The sequence below is a fragment of the Callorhinchus milii genome, unplaced genomic scaffold (assembly GCF_018977255.1).
Source record: "Callorhinchus milii isolate IMCB2004 unplaced genomic scaffold, IMCB_Cmil_1.0 Scaffold27, whole genome shotgun sequence".
Lineage (NCBI taxonomy): Eukaryota > Metazoa > Chordata > Chondrichthyes > Chimaeriformes > Callorhinchidae > Callorhinchus > Callorhinchus milii.
The window spans coordinates 2,774,442-2,797,991 of NW_024704768.1; the positions used below are offsets into that span (position 1 = coordinate 2,774,442).

Sequence of the window (23,550 nt, forward strand, 5' to 3'; positions counted from 1 at the left end):
CACCAACGAGAAAGAAAGACAATAGGAAGAGAGACACAGAGAGAGAAAGAGAGAGAGAGCACTTTGGATTGAAAGATCTCAAAAATGCTTTCCAAAACAGTGAGAGTTGAACGTGAATGGGCTTTGGGATGACTTCCCGATATGAAAGGTGGATTGGATTGAACTGTAATGGAGCGCTAGATCAGGTCTCCGCGTTTTCTTTTAACAAGACCTCCTTGCGGGCGAAGCGAGGCAGCCAATTGGGCACAGCAGTGTCCCCATAAACGGTCGTGGATTGAGTAAAAATATCTTTTTCTAAGGGATTATTACTCCCGGAAAATCGATCTGCCAATCGATTTAACAACTGGGTTCCTACTTGCTGCTCGGTACACACAGAGGCATGTGGAGTAAGGAAACCTGCCCCATGTTTCGTCCTGTGGGGGAATTGAACCCAGGTCCTCCCGCTTGCGAAGTGAGCGCTCTAAACGCAGAGCTATAGGACTCCACAAAACTGATCATTCACTCCATGGCTGTTTGTCAAGGTATGGTCGGTAGGGTGTGGACTCTGGAGCGATGAGATCAGATGAGCCACAGCAGATATATCCACCTTGTGGTAGATCTATCTACTTCTCTCTCGAAACCCACATGGACTCTGCTTCTACCGATTTCCATGTGATCTTGCGACTTGCGTCTCCTGAACGAATTGCCGCCTCTGTCACTTTCCTTGCCGGAAAGAGACTCAGACAGAGACTCAGACAGTCCGTTGCATGCCATGAAGATGGAGGTGGAGCGAAAAGAGAGATTGCACACATTTTTCTCACCTGCCACCAGAAGAGGTGTGAAGGTATGTCAAGCATCTGGCACGGTCTGACAATGATATCTTTTTGTGCAGGAATATTTGATGAGCGGATAAATTTTGTCGTCACCTTCAAGGCTCTTTTTGGGAGGTGACTGCGCACACAAACTGGCAGCCGCCTTCACCCACAACAATATCCAGTCACTACCCTTTACAGTAAATCGTGTGAAGCGCTTTGAGACAAAGTGGTAACTATCGAACGCAAGGATTATTATTAACATCCGCTGTACTTAAGAGTGACCAACAACGGCAATTTACGTTTGCATTGGCCTTTCACTTCGGGAGGATGTCCCAAGGCGGAGGAGAGCCAAAACAGACTTATACAGAGAAATCTCCCTGTGTGTTGAGTGGAATGCACATTCCAACTGAGCCAGGCTGGAACTCCGAAGTCAACCTTATTTCCTTTCACAGTCTCTGCGGCGGCTCGAGGCACCGATGTACATTGTTCGTGCTGAAAAATCCTTTCTGGGTCCAAATATGCTCCGTTTGCCCACAGAATACACAGTCACTACGCTTTAAAGGCTACCCTGTGAAGCCATTTGAGACTTCTTGACGACGTGATAAAGCGCGATACCAAATGCAAGGATTATTAATATTATTAGCGTTTCGCACCAATGCAGAATCGGGCAAATTCTTACATTAAAGCCTTAAATCGGTCTCTTTTAAGAGCAATAGAAGATGGACAACTTCGAAATTCAGGCTGAATCGAGTAGTTTACTTAATTCTGCGCACAAGTTATTGAGCTGAGTGGAATTTTCCCATAGGATCGTATCAGTTGTTGGGAGTTAAATCAATGTGGTTTCACAAACTGGATGGAATTCAATCTTGATACCTAACCCTCTGCATTCTTCACTCGAAGACTGGTACGTAGAAACTATCGTAGGCAAAACCTGAGAGAAGCTTCAGGAATTTGCATATGAGCCCAATTTTATCCCAGGATCACACACCCAGCAAAGGAATGTTGATTACTACTCTGTTTGCCAGACAACCTCCATCCTGAATGTTCAAAATAAAAGGACAAAAGTACATTGTGGAGTCCTGTAGCTCAGTGGTTAGAGCGCTCGCCTCGCAAGCGAGAGACCTGGGTTCGATTCCCGGGCAGGGCCAGGGCGAAATGTTGGCTAAGTTTCCTTATTCCACCCACACACACACACACACACACACTCGCGCGCGCGCCTCTGTTTACCGAGTAGTAAGTAGGAATCTGGTTGTTAGTCGATTGGCGGATGGCTTTTCCGGGGTGGGTGGGGGTGGGGTTAATAATTCCTTTAAACAAAAATAATAATAAATCGGTCATTTCAATCCATGACTGTTTTTGGGGACGCTGCTGTGCGCAATTGGTTGCTGCGTTTCGCCCACAAAAACATACAGTCAATTCACTTTACAGTGTATCTCCTGTGAAGCGCTTTGAGATGTCTCGAAGACGTGATAAGGCGCTGTGTCGAATGCAAAGTTTATTATGTAGATACACAGTCCCTCACTCTACTCGTTCCACTATCGCCGGTCAGGCTTTCAGCCTATCTGCCCCCACTCCCTGGCATTCCCAGACCAGAATCCCTATGACTCAACCCTGCCCTCATCTTCTTGAAGGTTCTTCTCAAGACCCTTCTCTTTGACCGTGCCTTCAGTCTTCTTTCCCCCCACCCCCTTCACCCTCTGCTTGGCTCCCACCCCCCAGCTCTGGTGCAAACCTTGGATTGTCCTGCACCAGCTCCTTGGGATGTCCACCTGATGTGAAAGGTGCTGTAAGCGTCAAGTTTCCTCTTAAATATGAAAGTCCCCCATCATCCACAGACTTCCACATGTACACCCAACTATCTCTCTGCCTCCACCCTCGATTCCAGGACAACTGACGTCCTGACAGACTGTCTGTCAGACATCAAGTCCTGGATGAGAGCCAATTTTCTACAGCTGAATGTCAGCAAGACCGAGGCCCTGTTGATTGGCTCGCGCCAGCGCCTCCGCACCTCAGGCACTGGCAGCATCAGCATCCACGGATGCACACTCCACCTCACCAAGCCAAGTCAGGAACCTGGGCGTCTTGTTCAACCCTCAACTGTCCTTTCTCCCCCATATCCGTGCCATGACCCGCTCTGCCTTCCCCCAGCTCCACAACATTGCCCGACTCCACCACTGCCTCACCCCTCAGGCTGCCGAAACCCTCATACACCAATTCATCGCCTCAAGGTTCGACTACGGGAACTCTCTCTTTGTCGGCCTCCCCATCTCTTCCCTGCACAAGCTGCAGATCATCTAGAACTCTGCAGTTCGTGTCCTCTCCCGCACCAGGCTTCGTGACCCCATCACCCTCACCCTCGCCAGCCCGGCTCCACTGGCTCCCCATCCCTCAGAGGTGAAAATTCAAAATCCTCATCCTTTCAAGTCCCTCCACGGCCGGGCTCTTCCTACCTCACTGATCTGCTGGCCCCCTACCAACCTGACCGCTCTCTCTGCTCAGCAGGCTCTGGCCTGCTCCATGTCTCCCCCGTGACCCGACCTACCATCGGCAGCTAGGCTTTCAGCCTCTCTGCCCCCACTCTTTGGAACTCTATCCTTGCTTGCTCTCTCTCTTGCCTCCTTCAAGGCACAACTAAAGACCCTCCTTTTCGATCATGCCTTCAGCCGCCCTCCGACCTCTCTTCCCTCCCTCATCCCAACCCTGCTCCCCCGACGATCAGGTCCTGATCCCCACTGTTCAGCCTTAGGTCATCCTCCCGATGCGTAATGGGCTTTACAAATATAATTTTGTTGTGGTTAAATACAGTCAATGCTTTTCGCTTCAACCACAACTTAAAAGTCTAGGATTATGCTCCAATTTAGTGCTAAAAGGAGTATTGGATTCTCAGAAGTGTCATCCTTCAGATGAGATGTTAAAGCAAAATGCCCAATTTGTTCAGATGGATGCCAAAGATCCTGTGGAAGACAGAAGAAAGTTCCTCTCTCCCAGTGTGCTGGCCTGACAATCCCCCAGATAAAATTATTCACTTGACTGTATGACACTGATGTGTTTGCAAATTGGCACTTTTAGAGCTCCGAAGGACAATTTCCAAAGTGACAACAGGAAGTATTTCTCTACGTAGAGAGTAACTCACACTCGGAATAGGGTTACCAGGATGGGTAGTTAAGGCTGGGACATCAGACTCATTTAAGAACCATCCTGATGCTGTGATGGTAAGGGTGCGTATTCTGGAAGGACAAAATGAAATAAAAATAATAACAGTGATGGCATTTGATGCAGCACCTTACTTACCGTGTCATTGAGATGCCTCAAAGTGCTTCCCAGTATACACTACAAAGTGTAGTGACTGTTTATTTTGTGGGCAAAAGTAGCAGCCGATTTGCGTACTGCAGGGTCCCCAAAACAGTCATGAGGTGAGCGACCAATTTTACTTGGAGGATTGTTCACCAGAAGAGAGAAACTCCCTTTTGCTTTTGAGTAGCGGGATCTTTGTCATCCACCTGAACAGGCAGACGGGACCTTGGTTTAACGTCTCATCCGACGGACAGTAGCTCTGACAATGCAGTGCATCCCCATCACTGCATTGGAGTCTCAGCAGGAACCATATGGGTTTCAAATCCCACAACCTTCTGATACAATCAGAGGTGAGGGTGCCGTTACTGACCGAACCAGGCTGATACGTGAGACGAAGAACCTTCTTGGTGTCCATCCCCCTTGCGATCCTGTGAGGAAGCAGAATTTTGAGTTCAGAGCATCGAAATGTGGCACCAAACCTCAAATGCTTGTTTTGATCTCGCGCTAACAATCAGCTGGATTTTTGGAACATACCTCCTCGGAATAGACAAGCAATTACACTGGAATGTGGTTGTAAGGTTGGATAAAAGATTGGTCTCAAGTCAGATTTACCTGGAAGTAGACTGGATCGACCTGTCTATAATCAACGTTATCAATGTTAACCAGGCTTCTGTTCTCTACCACATCACGATTCCTCCGTTCGCCCCCCCCCACCCCACCACCCCGCGCAGGTCATCTCCTCCAACCTTCACTGCAGGAGGAAACCAAGTGTGGCTGTCCAGGGGGTTGTTAAAGATCCCATGGCACCGCTCACGAGAGAAGTTTTTTTTTCCTGGTGTCCTGGCCGACAATCCCAGATAAAATCGGTCTTTCTCTCCACTTCTGTTTGTTGTACGGTGCTACGGGCAAACTGGCCACTGCGTTTTTCTCACAAAGAGTACGGTCGCTGCACACTCCAGAAGATCCTGCAAAGTGCTTTGATTCATTCTTCTGATGCCAAAGGCGTTACTTCAAATGAAGAATTCTGATGGAATGCTATCTAAGCCTCTGGTTAAAATTCAATAGACCTCTAATTTTCTTGCTAAATTCTCCACATATTATTCAGTGCCTTGAGCTGCTCCTTTGCACGAAAGGCTGAGTGTAAATGCACGGGTTATGGCAAGGTAAACCGTAAAGGATTATTACTCTGGTTGGTCAGTATTTAGAAGGGAAAGTGGTAATCAGATGAACGGATGTTAGAAGAAAACGGCCTTTACGCAATGGGTGGTAGGAATGTGGACCTCTTTGTCACAAACCCTAGTTAACGTGGTGTTCTTGCATTAAAGGAAATCAGATGGATAATAATAATAATAATACTTGCATTTAATATAGTGCCTTTTCACGACTTCAAGACGTCTCAAAGCATTTCACAGATACTGTAAAGTGAATTGACTGTATATAATTGCTTTGATGAACCTGTTGGGCGAGCAAATAGGAGTTGTTGGACTTAATTGCTCTGTGATTTTCACAGATCCACAAGGTTGTTGTTAACATTTCAATACCCAGAATTAAGTACAAACCCAGTCATTCTTTTCTACGTATTTCACGGAAGAGTTGTTCTACCCGGGGCTGAGTCCTAAATAGCGAGGGTACAGCATTCTTGTCTTTCAACCTGAACAATTACCTTCACCCTATCCACTCCACTTTTAGCTATTTGAAGCTCGTGTTGAGCATCATTCTCCAAAGGGTATGGTATTGGGATTATACTGAGAAACGTACATGATTGTGTTTGCCATCTAACCTCCAGATCATTCACAATGACATGATAAATTCCTTATTAAGACGCATCGGGTATGTTCACAGAATAGACTCTACAGTGAATTGACTGTACATTTGAGGACGAAAATGGCGGCAGGCAATTGCGCACAGCAGCGTCCCACACAAACAGTCGTGGATCGCGTAACCAAATTATTATTAAGATTATTATTTTTGAGGGATTATTATCCCCGGAAAAACAATCTGCCAATCGTCTAACAACCGGGTCCCTACTTACAGCTGAGTAAACAGAGGTGTGCGTGTGTGGTGTAAGGAAACTTCTCCCAACGTCTCGCCCTGCCCGCCCAGGAATCTAACGCGGGTCCTTTCGCTTGCAAGGCAAGTGCTCTAACCTGTGTCTATGGATGTCGTTTACATGGACTTCCAAAAGGCATTTGATAAAGTTCCACACAAAAGATTATCAGCAAAAATAGAAGCGCACGGAATTGGAGGTAACCTTGTGACGTGACTTCGCAATTGGTTGGGAGGGAGAAAACAGCGGGTAGGGATTCAGGGAATGTTCTCTGATTGGGTTGGACGTGACAAGTGGTGTCCCCCAGGGGTCTGTACTGGGACCTCAGCTTTTTGCCATATACATAGATGACTTGGATGAAGAAATAGAAAGTTTTATCTCCAAGTTTGCGGATGACATTAAGATAGGAGGCTCAGCAAGTAGTGAAGATGGGAGTAGGAAGTTACAGAGGGACTTAGACAGATTAAGTGAGTGGGCAAAACTGTGGCAGATGGAGTTCAATGGAGGGAAGTGTGAGGTCATCCACTATGGACCGAAAAAAGATAGGGCAGAATACTTTCTTAACGGGGAGAAATTAAGAGCTGTTGAAGAGCAAAAGGATTTGGGTGTCCATATCCACAAATCACTAAAAACTAATTCCCAGATGCAAAACATAATCAAAAAGGCAAATAGTATGTTGGTCTTTATCTCAAGGGGCCTGGAATACAAAGGGGAAGAAATGATACTTCAGCTGTATAGAGCGTTAGTCAGACCCCACCTGGAGACTGCGATCAGTTTTGGGGCACCACACCACAGGAAAAGGCTGCATAAACTTGGATTGTATTCCCTCGAGTTTAGAAGATTGAGGGGTGATTTGATAGAGGTTTTTAGGATGAAACAGGGATTTGATAGGGTAGATGCAGAAAAGCTATTTCCTATATTGGGGAATGCAAAACAAGGGGGAATAGTCTTAAAATTAGAACCAGGCCATTTAACAGTGAAATTAGGAAGCATTTTTTCACTCAAAGGGTGGTAGGAATCTGGAACTCTCTCCCCCAAAAGGTCTTGGATGCTGGATCCATCCACACATTTTTGGTAGGTCGGGGTATTAAGGGATACGGAGGGAAAGCGGGAAATTGGATTTGAAATTCTAGTAAAGGTACAGATCAGCCATGATCTAATTAAATGGTGGAACAGGCTCGATGGGTTGAATGGCCTACTCCTGTTCCTATGTTCCTATAACTGCTGAGCTACAGGGTATTCTCGTCTTGGATCAGAAGGCAGTAGATGTAAGAAACAGGTCAGGGATCTCGCTTGCTAGGCTTACACTCCTGCGGAGGTGCCGTTCTTCAGGTGAGATATTGAGCTGAGCTCCCCAACCCCCTGTGCAGGTGGGTGTCAATAATCCCCACGACTCGAAAAGAGAAGGGAATCTCTCTCTCCTGGTTTACAGGCCAACAATCGCCCAAATAAAATTGGCCACTCACTTCATGGCTGTTTGTGGGACACTGCTGGGCGCTTAGCGGGTACTGCATTCCCCCCACACCACACCCAGTCACTGCGCTTTGCAGTATATTCTCACTCCCAAATGATAAGGTGCTGTATCAGATGCAAGGATTTTATTATTATTATGAAGCATTAGTTAGGCCACAATTTACCTGTGAAGTGCACCTTAATCACCACTTGATTATTATCATTGATTACTGCAAAACTCCATAATTTCTTCCCTATTGTATTTGGGTCATCAATTTTGTTTTGCAGATTGTAGATCACGGAACCAAGTTTCAAGTTTAAAGGAGCCATGTTTCAAGTTTAAAGGTTCTTCCCTTTAAACTTGAAACAATCTTGTTCGGCCAGTTTGTAAGAGGCTAAACTGGATCTCGAACCTTTGCTTCGTTGGTCGGATAATACGATAAAAAGATTTGAATGGATAAGAATTAACACCTTTCTCTTTCCCCGCATATTTCACAGTAAACCAGGTGAATCGCTTTGGGCTCAATAGGGTTCAAGCCCCAATGTTAGGGACTTTGGGCTCTCAGTCTAAGCTGACACGCCAGTGCAGTGCTGAAGGCCGCTATATAAGTACAAGTTGTTATTGTTGTTGGAAGGCAAACTGGATGGACCTTTGGTCTTCTTTCAAACAGCAAATCCTCATGTTCTTACGTTCTTATTCCAATGCAGGTTTGCTGGATTCGACATCAATGGCAGGATTTGACACTCTTGCTCAGCTATCGCATGAAACCTATTCTACAATGACACATGTTTACTCCCATTGTTTAGAAGGAAGGAACAGATATTAGATGCAAACATTTATTTTTGCTAGAATCTGGAATGTGGTTTTCCCCTTGAGAACCAAGCCCAAATCAAGATGCTTTAACACCACATTCCATACAACTCCCATCTGATCAGTGCACATCTTGCCAATGTAATGCTGTGCGTCGCTGGTCTATATAAAGAGCTCTCGCAGAAGAAACATCTCACAGGTCCTTTGAAGAGATTCGTTAGAGGGACAAGGAAATCTCATTGACACGTCCTTTGACTTCAAGGCATCAAGTGTCTGTCAGATTTTCGAACCGGCTTCCAACCAAGCACTTGAGAGAGAAAAGGGGGGGAAAAAAAAGAAAGGCAACATGTACAGGAGAACCCACTCATCCTCTTCCACCTCGTCTTCCTCTTCTCTGAAGAGGGTGAACATCTCCACCAGCGGCCATACTACGGGTAACATCAAGCTCAGCACCTCGTCGATTGAGTCAGCGTCTAATATGAAAAGCGAGAAGCTCACTTCTCCCATTCACATAGCAGAGCATCACTCACTGAGCCACCTCAACCTGGAAACTAGTTCCAACATCCAGCACATCCGAGAGGAGGAAAAGGAACAGATCAAGTTGCTCAACAACAAGTTTGTTTCCTTCATTAACCGGGTAATCATCCTCTCCTTGATACTTGTTGTTGTTGTTATTGGGTTTCTCTTTGTTGTCTTAAGGTTATTTACTGCCTTTGTGGATTTTTTTTTCACATGGGCAACAAGTTGCTTCCAATTCCCATCCATTAATATTTTGTAAAATTATTATCAAGAATAATAATAATCATTTGATACATACAGCGCCTTTCATGTCGGGAGGACGCACACCTGAAACGCTGTGAAAGGAGGTGTAGGTGGGTGGGATGCATGTGTGGGGCTCTCCGTTGTGTTTGGACACTCTTAAGCGCGGTGATGGGTTTCCGCGTGTCTCAGACATGTAAGTAGTTGGTAAACAGGCCGAAGAGCTATTCTCTATCTGATCCCACTGTCCTGCTCGCTCCTGATATCCTTCAATATGAAGCAATAAGGGGAGAGACGACCGAAAGCGCGGTCAAAGAAGTACGTTTTGAGATGAGGCGAGCGAGTGAAGCAGAGGAACCTGAGATTGGAGCACGAAGTGGGCTGAAACGTGCGATACAAAGCGCTTCTAAATGTTGTTGTTGCTGTTGTTGTTGTTGCTATTGCTGTTGCTGAGGTGAACACGAGCGTCTGACTCTCCTCCGTTCCGGCCTTTAGGTCCGTTACCTGGAAGAAGAGAACCAGAAGCTCGAGACCAAATGGAAACTGCTCCAGAACCAAGGCTCGTTCAGCTCCAACATGGACCACATGTACGGGAGCTACACCGAGTCCCTCAAGAGGCAGGTGGAGAACTTCGGACAAGACACCGTCAAGCTGACCGGTGAACTCGATAAGATGCAGGGGGTCATGGGAAATTTCAAATTAAAGTGAGTAGCCAACAGCAACAACTTGCATTATGTATACAGAGTCTGTCGAATAGGGTAGAGCACTCGTCTCGCAAACGAGAGGACCTGGGTTCGATTCCCGGTCGGGGCGAAACCTTAGGAGAGTTCCCTTACTCCACACACACACGGCTCTGCCCCCACATTCTGGAACTCTATCCCTCAATCCCTCTACCTCCCCCCCACCCCCCCCCCCCCATCCCTTGGGCCTCCTTCAAGTCCCGTCTTAGACCTTAGTTATTCACCAAAAACGCGTCCCTTACAACTTTGCAGAGAGCATCGAGGTACCGGCCAGCCAGGTGTGTAATTTAGCGGCAGGTATAACCTCTGTTAGGCGTTGAGCTGGCTAAATGCTCGCCTTTCGTTCCTAGGTATGAAGATGAGTTGAACAGGCGTGCTGGGTTTGAAAACGACTTTGTGATCTTGAAGAAGGTACGGTTTTTTGCTGGGATTCAAATGGACATTTATTCCGCTTTCTAACCCTCAGGTGTCAGCCTGGCCTCGGCCCCCACGTCAGGTCTTTGAGCTCCCACTGGCTATTTCGGGGACGTTGCTGTGCGCAAAGTTGGCTGTTGTGTTTGCCAACAGAACACACGGTCGTTAATCACACCTCACAGTAAATCCGGTGAAGGGTTTTGAGATGTCTTGTCAGGTCAATATCGAATGCGAGGGTCAGTATTTCTGTCATTAACGTGGTTGTTTTTCTTCCCCTTTCAGTCTGTGGATGACTCCTACCTGGACAAACATCAGCTTGCAGATAAGGTGGAGGGCTTGGAAAGTGAGATCGAGTTCTACAGACATGTGTACAGTGAGGTAAATCTCTTACCTGCTCGTCGCGAGCAATATCATTCATTAATCATCACCTCCGTTTGCCTACAACAACAACAACAACAAGATTCCATTTATAAAGCGCCTTTCACGTCAGGAGGACGTCCCAAGGCGCTGCACAGTTGGGTCATGACCCGAGCAGGGGGGAAATGGTCAGGGTGAGGGGAGGGAAGGGAGGGAGAGAGGAGGGGGGGGGGGGGGGGGGGGAGGGGGGGGGGGGGGGAAGAGAGTCGAGAGGGGAGCTGAAGGCTCGGTCAAAGAGAAAGGTTTTGAGACCGGCCTTGAAGGGCTGAAGGCTCGGTCAAAGAGAAAGGTTTTGAGACCGGCCTTGAAGGAGGAAAGGGGGGGGAGGGGGCGAAGGCACTGGGGATGGAGTTCCAGAGCCTCGGGGCTGAGAGGCTGAAGGCCCGACCACCGATGGTAGGGCGGTTGGGGCGGGGGACGTGGAGCAGCCTAGCAGTAAGCGGGAACCCGGTTGTGAGTCGATTGTCGGATCGCTTTCCAGTGGAAGGGCAATAACCCCTTGAAAACATTTTTAAAACACTAATTCGGCCATTTCAATCCACGGCTGTTCGTGGGGGGGACGCTCCCTGTGCGCAGTTGGCTGCCGCGTTTCGCCCACAAAAGAAATATACGGTGAATTCACTTTTGCAGTGCGTCCTGTGAAGTGTTTGGAGACGTCTCGAAGAGGTGATAAGAAACAGGAGGAGGCCATTCAGCCCCTCGAGCCTGTGCCGCCATTCTATGAGATCGTGGCTGATCGGTACCTCACGTCCAGTTACCCGCCCTTGCCCCGTATCCCTTAATACCCTGACCTGACAAATATAAGGCGCTATATCGAATGCAAGGAGTATTATTATTATTTTTATTCAAGTTTTCCTGTGTTCTTCAAAAAAAAATCTTCGTCACACGTCTCTCTCTCTCTCTCTGACCCCCGATGACAGCAAGTGAATGAACTGCAAGATCAGGTCAAGGACATTGCTGTCACTGTTGAAGTGAATAACTCTCGCAGCCTGGACCTGGATCAGTTGATCGTGGACGTGAAGGCCGAGTACGCTGCCATGGCAAGCAAGACCCGAGAGGAAGCAGAGACAATGTACACAACCAAGGTAACGCTTGGTTAAACCAAGCCCCCCCCCACCCCCCACCACCACCCCCACACCCCCCGTCCGTTCCGTGCCCTGTTCAGGCAGACGTCGAAATCAGGAAATCAAAAGCAATCCAATGCCTTAATAACATCATTGCCGCTTTCCGATATTAATCGGTAAATAACTTATCCTGCGGCTCACGTTTTATTCGAGCGCTCCGAGGTGTCGTTGCTGCGGGCGAAACGCAAAATGGCCGACTTCAGGGTCGGAGAGGTCGCCACAGATGTCGTGTCCTGTTCGGGTGGGTCAGTAATTGATGCCTCTCTTGCTGATGTTCCCATGTTGAATGTTCCCTTCGGTTACAGTACAATATATTGGCTCAGTCAGCTGGACAACACGATACTGACATCCGTTCCATGAAGGCCGAGATCACGGATTCCACCCGGAAAATCGGGAGATTAACCACAGAGATCGAATCTCTTACGGCTCTGGTGAGCGAGCGAGACTGGCGATGATGGGCTTCAATTAGGGTTGGAAGCAGAACATCGGGCGTCAGCCTGGCGCAGTCGGTAGCACACTCTCGACTCTTGAGTCAGAAGATTGTAGCTCGGTGGTTAGACCGCCCGCCTCGCAAGCGAGAGGACCTGGGTTCGATTCCCGGGCGGGTCAGGGTGAAATGTTGGGCAAGTTTCCTTACTTCACACGCACACGCACACGCACACGCCCCTCTATTTACCCACCAGTAAGTAGGATCCTGCTTGTCATTCGATTGGCGGATCTCTTTTCCAGGGGGTAATAATTCCTTCCAAAAAAAATAAATAAATTGGCCACTCAATGCACGACTGTTTGTGGGGGGACACCGCTGTGCGCAATCGGCTGCCGCGTTTCGCCCACAAAATACACAGTCAATTCACTTGACAGCGTATCCCGTGAAGCGCTTTGAGACGTCTCAAAGACGTGATGAGGCGCTGTGTCAAATGCCGGGATTATTATTATTAGAAGTTTGTGGGTTCAAGACCTACGCCAGGACAGTCGAGACTGTCCCAGAGTCTCGGCCGACCAGAGACATAGCGCTGCTTTGTCGGAAGCTCCGTCCTTCGGATGAGACATCAAACCCAGTTTGTCCGTTCAGATGGCCGTTAAAAGATCTCTCTCTGTTTCAGCGTGTCAGCTTGGAGGCAGCAGTGATTCAGGCCGAGGAAACGGGAGAGATGAGCCTGAAGAACTCCAAGGTGAGGGTACTTCAACTGGAAGACGAAATCCAACAGGCCAAGCAAGCTATGGCTTTACAAGTGCGCCAATACCAGGAAATGCTGAGCGTGAAGTTGGCCCTCGATATTGAGATTGCCACCTACAGGAAACTCCTGGAGGGAGAGGAGTACAGGTAAAGCACAACTCACGCCCTCTACCCTGACGCGCTCTATCCAGTGCTGGGTGGAGTGCACTGCTTTTTCAAGGCGCCGTACTTTGGGCGAGACTGAGCTCCCCGTCTGTGGCCCTGCTCGCTATTCGAACAGAGATCAGAGTTTTCCTCTCCCCTCCCTGTGTTACGCCCGACAATCCTCGCCTCGCCTGCCTCGCCCGACAAGGGGCGAGGCAGAGGGACTGCGGGATGGAGTGCAACAGCTTACATTTATGTAGCACTCCTCCACCCACTGTAGCATCCCAAAGCGCCCGCTCCCACAGACAGATAAAACTGGTGGCTCGCTTCAACAACAACAACAAAATTACATTTGTATAACGCCTTTCGGGGACATTCAGGGATTTGGATCTGAGCTGGGGGTTCGGACAAGGGGGAGAGTGGCAGCCAGGGGTAGGAGGGTGGGTGGCCGAAGGCGTAGTCAAAAAGAAGAGGAGGGTCTTGAGAAGTGCCTCGATTGGAATTTCAGGACCTCCTCAACCTGCTACCCCCCCCCTCGTCTTACTCTGCGTAGCTTGTAGGAGGAAAGATTCTACACGCCTGAGCAAACGGAACTCAACTTGGGGGAAGGAGATCACAGAAGGAGATTAAACGTTCATCCAAAACATTTTCCCGATGTCCTAATTAGGAAACGCGCCTTTTTAAAAACATTTTTACACACCTAACGCTCTCTCTCCCCCTCTCTCTCTCTCCGCACAACCTCTGAACGAGTTCGGCCACAGCAGCATTTCCCGCACGCAGAGAACGTAATTTCAATAACTTTTGCATTTCAGGGTGGGACATCACCAAAAAGGGATTGTCCATGTCAATGCTCACTCGGCAAGAGGTAAGTTGTTGAATCACGTGAAAGGGTTTGAGGCATTAATGATTGCCCCGTCTCTCACTCCCAACCCGTCCACCCCCATCGTTTAGGCTGACGCTGCGGTGCTGGTGAGAGCACTGTACTGTTGGTTGAGTCATTAAACCGAGCTGCTTACGCGTCCCGTTCTGGTGGACTTTAAAGATACCTAACCTAACTACTAGAGTGCAGTAGCTCAGTGGTTAGAGCGCTCTCGCCTCGCAAGCGAGAGGAACCTGGGTTCGATTCCCGGGCGCGTCAGGTCAGGGCGAAATGTTGGGCAAGTTTCCTTACTCCCCACACACACACACACACACACACACACACGCGCGCGCCTCTAGTATCCCAGCAGTAGGAACCCGGTTGTTAGTCGATTGGCAGATCGCTTTTCCGGGGGTGTAATAATTCCTTCAAAAAAATAATAATAATAACTTGGTCGCAATCCACGACTGTTTGTGGGGGGGACTCTGCTGTGCGCAATTGGCCGCCGCGCTTCGCCCACAAAATACACAGTGAATTCACTTCACAGTGTATCCCGTGAAGGGCTTTGAGACGTTTGGAAAGACGTGACAAGGCCCTGTATCAAACACGAGGATTCTTCTGTTATCGTTAAATCGATCTGTCTGGTATTCGGACTCAAAAACTAAGGACCTTCCTTTCCTTTTCTTTCCTTTCCTTCAGTTCACGAAGATAAGTTTTCATCTCAATCCCTGGTGTCCGAGATTCCGTATGTGGAGTCCCAGAAGAGGAATGTGCTGGTGAAGACCGTTCAGTCATCAGTGCGCTCTGTGCAATAGTGAGCGAGCAGCTGCGGCTGATCTCAGCTCCCTCTGCCCAGTCACTCGGCAGACGATTCCTTTTCTGTATCGCAGGGCTTAAAATGTTGCTTCTATCCTATCGCTCGCACCCGCTCTTCCCTTCCGGCCACTGTGAGAGGCTCCACACGGGTTCATTCCTCTCGGCAGAGTCTCCAATCCCGCTTGATTCCAACCCCGGGAAAAATTGTGGGAGAAATTTGTGGTATGCCTTAACATCAGTTGAATCAACGCAGTTGTTAATGGAGTTAAGGATTGTCTTTAGGATGGCCGCAAACTCCCACTAACACCCCGCCTCCCCCCCCACCCTCCCAACCCACCCACCCAACCCCGCCACCCAGCGCCACACTCAAGAGTGTCAGCAGCAGAAAGATCCTATAGTAATGTAATTAACGGGTATTTTCACTGGCTTTGAATCCTCTGCGAGTCAGATCAGATCTTTTGAGTGACTGTGGTTTTGCCAATTGTAATGGTTGACGGGTTTTAAATGATTAATCTTTTTATTATTGAGTTGGGATGTCTTCATATTTGGTTCTTCAATTAATCCCAGGGGTTGCCTGGTACAGATTCTGTGGTCATATGAAGAAGTATAAAATTGCTGATACACACATTTCTCTTCTTTATTCCCATTTAAGCGTGAACCCCCTTCAGATTTAATCTACCCCAAACCCTGTAAGTGACATCTCCTCCCACGGGAGATCCTGTCCACCCATCTTCCCAAGTTCCTCGAGCTCCCTGTCTCTCTGGGAATCATTATCGTGATCGAATTGCCCTTTTCGAATCCCTCCATAGCTTCCCTTCACCTCAGCTCCAACCTCCTCCATCTCTGCAACCCATGTAGCATTTCCTGCTCCTTTGACTCCAAGTTGGAGTTTGAGCCTTCAGCCTTCAGGCCCCAGTTCCCCAGGATCTAATGTTTTCTCCTGCAATTATGTTGCCTCGCTCCCTCTCCCTGCTTTCAAGATTTTCCTCAAGACCTACCTCTCTTGGGACGTCCTCCCCACCTGAAAGGCACTTTACAAATGTAATTTGTTTTTCTGTTGTGTGTCTTCAATAGCTTTTCCGAACGCTTCCACCTTCTTGCTTCCCTGTCCACTGGATCCCTCGTCCCCCTTCAGGTCCTATTTCCGGGCATATTCTGTCATGTATTTACTTGTGTTTCATGCAATAACTAATAAATGGCTTCTGGGCAAAAATGAGTCAGTTTCTCAATGATACAAACACCCGAAATTGAGGGGAGGAAGAGTGGGCATTTCTTCCAGCCTTCTCCATGTCAGAGGGGCAATGCTCACAGTAAATCCTGTGAAGAAAGGGTTCTAAACAACGTGATGAGGTGCTATGTCAAACACAAAGATTATTATTTCTTTTATTAGTAATCATGTGGCTTTGAGCTCACAGTCCAGGCTGACTCTCCAGTGCATTACTGGGGGTGGGGGGTGAGCTCAGCATTGTTGGAAGGTGCCATGGTTTGGATAAACTGAGGTCCCCTCTATGCCTAACGTCTCGGTGGTCGTTAAAGATCCCATGTACCTTTTGAAAAGAGCAGAGAGTTTCACTCTCCTGATGTCCTTGGCCAACAATTACCCCCGAATAAAATTGGTCGTTCGCTTAATGGCTGTTTGTGGGACAAATGTGTGCAAACTGACGGCGTTCGCCTACAAAACACCACAGTCACTACACTCTTTACAGCAAATCCTGTAAAGCGTTTTGAGACGTCCTCCCAACACTGTATCAAACGTAAGGATTATTGCCGTAATTATTGTTATTGACTACGCCTTTGACCACTTCCTGTCAACTCCTTCCTTGATCCTCGCACACCCTCCCTTCCCCAAATCTCCCACCCTGCTCAGGCTCTGCACGACCTTGTTCCTCCCTACCTCTGTGACCTGCCGACCGATCCCTTGTCAACCCGTCCGCGCTCTCTGGCTCCAGCCTGCTCCGCACCCCCCTCCCACCCGCCTGGCCCTCCAACCATTGGTGGTTGGGTCTTCAGCCTCTCTGCCCTCACCCTTTAGCACTCCATCCCACCGCCCCTTCTCCTCGCTCCCTACAAGTGCAAGTTGCGGTCGTGATCCTTACCCTTCAGATAACGGCCGCACCAAACAGCGGTCGAATTCCGCGTCGCCCTGCACCGTCGCCCGGGGTAGCTCTTTCCACGCCCTCAGGCCTTCCGCACGGTGGCCGATCAGAAGGAGTAACGGTGGCCGGAGGCGAGTGCTGTTCGGAACGTCAGGCTTTCCCGCCACGCACGACTTGAAACAAGATAAGCAAGGTTTGAGATTCCGTGCCTCGGCCACGGCATTTGATCTGCCTGCGATAGCAACAGAATTGCCCCGTGGCGCTGTCTGGAACACGAGAGGGATTCGCTCAGTGAGCGTTTCTTTTTTTTTTACGCTGCTTCGCCGGTTGCCCTGGCGGTCGTTGTTCCTGCTCGTTTCCAAGTCGCACGCAGGACGGGCCGCAGGGCGAGGCGATTAACGAGAGCGCTGTCTGAGGCGTGCCTCGGTTTTCAAAGGATTTCTCCAACTTGCTGGGTGGTCATGAGCTTGAAGCACCGGGAAGCCAGAAGGTCGCAGGTTCGAACCCCCTCCCATGTTGGGGACTTTGAGCTCACAGTCCAGGCTGATGCTCTGCACTGGGGAGGGGGGTGGGTGGGGCGGGGGGGGGGGCGGGGTGGAGAGTGCCACATTTTCAGAGGCGTGGAAAACTCAGTTGGGTTTGGAAACGCTTAAGCAAACAGTCGTGGATTGAGCGACAACATTATTCTTCTAATTTTATTTTTACTTCCCCCTCCCCATGTACACACATCTCAAGACCTATCTTTTTGACTGCACGTCTCCCCGCCCGCCCCCACCTCCCCACCCACGTCCCCCTTCATGACAACCGGTTGTGTGTGTGTAGTGCGTTGAGATGCCCCAATAATATAAGAATTCTTATAAATGATATAACCCGTTTCACCTTAGGAGGATGGATGGAAGCTCTTCACGTAGGAGATTTGGTAGGCAAACATGGCAGCCAAATCGCGCACATAAATGTCCCAGGAAATGAACGGCCAAGCTAATCTCGCCTCAATCAAGTCCCGTCTCAAGTCCCTCCTCGTCGACCGCGCCTTTGGTCAGCCTCCTACCCCTTACCCTCCCCGCCCTCCACCCCCTCCTGATCCCAACCAACAGCTCAGGTGCGGATCCCTGACTGTCCAGTGCCTTGGGATGTCCTTCTGACGTGAAAGGTGCTGCGTAAGTGCAATGTGTTGTTGTTGTTGTTTGCCTGGACTGTGAGCTCAAAGCCCTGATGTGGCCACCAAGTGAAGAGTCCTGGGACTGCAGGTGTGTCTCTCGGCCTCACGTTCCACTCAACCTCCGCGATTCAGCTAATGGGACCACCAAATTCCACCCGGTCTTAGCCCTTGAGGCCGTCTCGTTTTAAAACTTAAAATTGTGGCAAATCGCAAGATGGGTTTGAAGATTGAATGAGACGCTGTGTTTCTCGACCTTCCAAAATACCCGCCCCGTGTTCCTGCCATCACGGTATCGAACTGTTTCTGAACTGAGTCCCAACTCTAGATATTGTAGACCAGCGTTTATAACACGGTGGAGCTGAGCCGATGTAAGTCGATCGTGATGTAATACAATACCGCCTTCGCCCACAAAACACAATCGCTGCACCTTACCATCTACCCTGCGAAGCGCTTTGAAACGTCCACCTGACCTGATGTCTCAAAGCGCTTCACAGGATACACTGGAAGGTGAATGGACCGTATATTTTGTGGGCGAAACGTGGCAGCCCAATTGCGCACGGCAGCGTCCCACAAACAGTGGTGGATTGAGCGTCCAAATTATTTGTTTAAATTTATTTTGAAGGGATTATTAATTGATAATTAATTGATTAACAACCGGGTTCCTACGTACTGCTAAGTAAGTGTGTGTGTGTGGAGCAAGGAAACTTGCCCAAAGTTTTGCCCTGCCCGGGAATCAAACCCAGGTCCTCTCGCTTGTGAGGTGAGTGTCTGACCATTGAGCTTCAGCACTCCAGGTGGCAGTCTTAAACAATATTTGGGCATGAATCATGCAAGATCGCACCCTCCACATACTAGCTTCTTGCGTGTGTGTGTGTGTGAGAAACACTCCCTGTAATTTTCTCTCCCTTGAAGCTGCCGACACATATTTGGAAGTGGTTCCTCCACCTTTTTCGCCTCGAGTGTCCCATTCATCATGTCTAGACAGCAGGGGGTGGAGGAGGAGAGCGAAGGGGGTAGATGGAACCAGCTTCAATGTTGAAGCCACTCAACAGCAAGGAGGGTGGGTGGTGTTGGAAGGAAGGGGAGTGTGGGGGTGGAGGGGGTGCGAGGTGGGGGCGGGGTGTGGGGTGGGGTTGGTGGCTACTGCACCTTTTGTGTAGCGGTAGCTTTAATATAAAGAACTATAAACAGTGCCCTTGAGTCAGAGCAAAATACACAAGAGATTCACAAAGAGTAACATGGACTTCGGAACTCACTGACTCATTTTTGTGTCGAAAACCCCCCTCCACTTTTTTTTCGTTTGCTATTTTTTGGGCTATTCATTTACAAAGAAAGCCTGTACTGACTTGTTATCCCTCTCTCTCTCTCTCTCTCTGCCTCTTCTCTTCCCTCCCTCAACCACCACCACCCCACCGCCCACTCCTGCCCCCTCGCCTACCCGCTTGCCCCAATTCCTGAAAGGCCATTTTAATGAAGGAATTTGGAAACCAGTGGGGGGGTGGGGTGTTTTCGTTCCATCAGACCCTTCCCTTGGCTGGAAAAGGACGGTATTTTTTTGCTCAACACCAGGTGGTTGCTAAGATACTGTTTGCAAATTGACTTTGCACTGTCCTTGCATGCAAATATTGAACCGGGGCCACAAATGCTGACTGTACTCGCAAACTACTCTTCGTTTGTCAGCCTGGCTCAGAGCAGTTGTGCTCTTGCCTCTGAGTCAGATGGTTGCCTTCAGCTTCTCTGTCCCCACCCTCTGGAAATCTGTCCTGCAGTCCCTCTGCCTCGCCCCCTTCCTCGCCTCCTTCAAGACCCGTCTCAAGACCCTTCTCTTCGACCGTGCCTTCGGTCACCCTCCTACCTCTGCCCTCCCCACCCTTCACCATCTCCTGATCCCAACCCCCAGCTCCGATGTTGGGGGACCTGAGCTGGGAGTTGGGGTCAGGAGGGGTGGAGCGCAGGGTGTGGGGTGGGGGTTGAAGAGTGGCCGAAGGCATGGTCGAAGAGGAAGGTCTTTAAACAGGATTTGAAGGAGGCAAGAGAGAGGGAGTGAGGCAGAGGGATTGCGGGATAGAGTTCCAGAGTGTGAGGACAGAGATGCTGAATGCCTGACCGCCAATAGTGGGGCGGGCAAAGCAGGGGACGTGAAGCAGGCCGGAGCCCGCTGAGCGTAGGGAGCGGGCAAGTTGGTAGGGAGTTAGGAGGTCACAGATGTATGGAGGAGCGAGGCCGTGAAGGACTTGGAAGCTGAGGACCGGGATCTTGAACTGTATCCTCTGAGTGATGGGGAGCCAGTGGAGCCGGGCGAGGATTGGGCGTGATAGGGTCACGGAGCTCTCCTCCCACCCGACCCCGTCCATACGTGTTCAGGCTAACTCCATGTTACGGGTTCCCGGTTGCTCACAAATGTTTGGTCCCCGAGTGGATCCGGCCAACGCAAAGCTGTTATTGACAAAGTTGATCAAATACGAGGTTCCATCTCGAGTCCACTGGACGATAAGTCTATTCCCGTTGGTTAGTCTAACCTGGTGCGCACCAGCACTAAGTCATCGCGTCTGCATTATTAAGCCATACTCTGAAGGTCTTCCTCTTCGACCGCGCCTCCAGTCACTTCCCCCCCCCCACCCCCCCCACTCCCCCACCCCAATTCGGCATCATGCTCTGACACTGCGAAGTGTTCTGGTGGAGGTGTTCAAAACTGTGAGGGGTTTTGATTGAGGAGACAGGGGAGGAACTGTTTCCTCTGGCGGGCGGGCGGGCGGGCGAGTAAGCAGAGGACGCAGATTTGAGATAATTGGCGAAAGAACCAGAGGGGAGACCGGACGAGGAGCTCGCAAAACGTGTGACTCAGTGGCGAGAGCGCTAGCCCACCGAGAGCCCAGGCTGACACCCGATAAGCAGCTTCGCAAGGCGAGTATGTGACTGCTGCCAAGGTTACACCCTGCATTTCAATGTAGTGACTCTATAGAACGAGCTACCTCTTCTCCTCTGAGCCGATGCGTTTCTATAAGTCCCTGGGTGCGGTCGGAGCCTTCAGAAACCTTACGTTTGCAGGTGTGACAACAAAGCTGAACAAACATTAGCCTCGACTCCCGCCCCCCAAGGGATGTACTTCAGACTTCTTTAAGCAGCAACTTTCTCAGGCATCGACTGATTAAACGTGACAGCTTTTAAGGAGAGGCGACTGATCCATTGTTAGAGTGTACCGCGTTCCAGTGTTTACGTGGATTGTAGGGTTTGAGATGTTAAGCTCATTTCGAGCTGTGGTGCGAGTAATAATAATCCTCTTCATAATAATAATAATAATAATAAATTTGGTAGAGCACCTTACCACGTCAGGAGGGTGTCTCACGGTGCTTCATAGGTTTGGCTGTAAAGTGACCTTCCCACCACCCTCCTGGTCACCCTCCGGCTCCTTACCCTCCCTGTCCTCCACCCTTTCTGATCCTAACCCCCAACATCGGATCCCTGACTGTCCAGCACCTTGGGACGTCCTCCTGACACGAAAGGGCGCGATACAAATGTAATTCGTTGCCGCTGTTGTTGCTAGAGTTGACCGGCAAACGTTCCTGGACACTACCCCGTGTGAAGGGCGCTAAATACATACAAGTTGTTGTTGTTGTTGTTGTATCTGTCATCTCGCTCGTAAAATAAAGCCAATGGGTAAAAACTGACTGGATTGCTCTGAAGTATGGCTCAGGCCAGGACACTGGGGGCAGGATGTTTCCCACTCAGCTGCTCCTGTCAACCCTGCAAGCCAAAGCCTTATTGACAAGGTCCGAGCTGGACAAACAAGAGGGAATCATTGCTCTCCCAACGGTAAGTAAGATGGTTAAACTCCAGCAGTGACCTGACACATACTCTGGGGTTACCCAAGCCTCGGCTCTTGCCAACATGCACCAGATTAGTCTTTGGAATCAGGTAAGCAGGGAGGGAGAGTGCTCATGGAGTTACAGACACAGGGACATTTCCATGCGTGGGTGGGTGCGCGGAACTCAGTCTGGTTTGGATACTCTTAACATGGTGACAGGTTTCCGCGTGTGTGTGCCCAAAGCAACCAGGACTCATTTAAAAAGCAGCTTGATAATAATAATAATAATAATAATAATTCTTGCATTTGATACAACGCTTTTCATGCCTTCGAGACGTCTCAAAGCACTTCACAGAATATGCTATAAAGTGAATTGACCGTATATTTGTGGGTGAAACGCGGCAGCCAGTTGCGCACAGCAGCGTCCCACAAACGGTCGTGGATTAAAAATGACCAATTTATCATTGTTTGTGTTTTTTTTGATGCGATGGGAGGCTGGTCAGGTGGGTGCAAGTAGCACAGAATGTCAAGGGCAAGGTCATCTAATTTTCGACAGCGTTTCCTCACGATTGCTATACTTAACACGTTGTTCCTAATCCTTTCGATTTGATATCATGCTATTAACCACAAACTGTCTCAGGAAATTGCTGCCAGCTGGAGTGACTGTTTGTTTGTAGTTGAACGCAGCAGCCAATGTTGCCTACAAGCAATCTCCCACCAACAGACATCGAGCAAAGTGAACTGGGACAGCAAGAGCGAGTGACTCCATTCTCTTTTCAAAGTAGCGCCACGGGATCTTTAATGTCCACCAGATCGGGGCACAGACGAGGAGCTCAGTTCAACATCTCAACCCGAAAGGATGGTGCGCCCCCGCCCCCAAGCACTGCACTGGAGTGTCATCCTGGACTGTGAGCTCAAATTCCCAATATAGGGAGTTGTAGGGTGTTGGGTACAGGGAGTACAATCTCCAAGTTTGCAGAAGATACTAAGGTAGGAAAAGTAGTCAGCGGTGAGGAGGATGGTCGCAGACTGCAAACGGACATAGACAGACTGGTGACACGGGCAGACACGTGGCAGATGGAGTTTAATGTGGAGAAATGCGACGTGATGCATTTCGGGAGGAAGAATGAGGAGAGGCGATATAAGCTGATGGTACGATCATAAAGTGAGTGAAGAGACCTGGGGGTTCATGTAAGTAAATGTTTCAAGGTGGCCGGACAGGCAGATAAAGCTGTTTAAAAAAGCGTATGGGATATTAGGCTTTATATATAGGGGTCTCAGAGCGTTTCGCAACAACGGATCCCGGGGCCGAGCCGGGGGACGAACCCGGATGTCTCGTTCGACCCTCAACTGTCTTTTCTTCCCCACATCCAAGCCATGACCCGCTCTGCCTCCCCTCACCTCCGTAACATCGCCCGACTCCGCCACTACCTCACCCCTCAGGCGCTGAAACTCTTGTTCATACCTTCATCACCTCCAGACTCGACTATGCAAACGCCCTGCGTGTCGGCCTTCCCAACTCCTCCCTCCACAGCTGCAGGTAATCCAGAACTCTGCAGCCCGTGTCCTCTCCCGCACCAAACTCCGTGACCCCGTCTCCCCCACTCTCGCCCGACTCCATTGGCTCCCTATCCTTCAGAGG

The 23,550-nt window shown here is 49.4% G+C and overlaps 1 protein-coding gene and 1 non-coding gene across 2 annotated transcripts; both read left to right on the forward strand.

Moving 5' to 3' along the window:
• Positions 1 to 1,869: 1,869 nt before the first annotated feature.
• trnaa-cgc lies at positions 1,870 to 1,942 on the forward strand. The gene has a single exon. It is a non-coding gene; the product is annotated as a tRNA-Ala (tRNA).
• A 6,587-nt stretch (positions 1,943 to 8,529) lies between these two features.
• LOC103190798 (keratin, type II cytoskeletal 8) lies at positions 8,530 to 15,173 on the forward strand. The gene is made up of 9 exons (XM_007911690.2): positions 8,530 to 9,035; positions 9,653 to 9,861; positions 10,248 to 10,308; positions 10,594 to 10,689; positions 11,649 to 11,813; positions 12,158 to 12,283; positions 12,956 to 13,176; positions 13,986 to 14,038; positions 14,732 to 15,173. Exons 1-9 carry the CDS (start codon positions 8,745 to 8,747, stop codon positions 14,845 to 14,847), a joined length of 1,338 nt encoding a protein of 445 aa, XP_007909881.1. The 5' UTR covers positions 8,530 to 8,744; the 3' UTR covers positions 14,848 to 15,173.
• Positions 15,174 to 23,550: the final 8,377 nt, after the last annotated feature.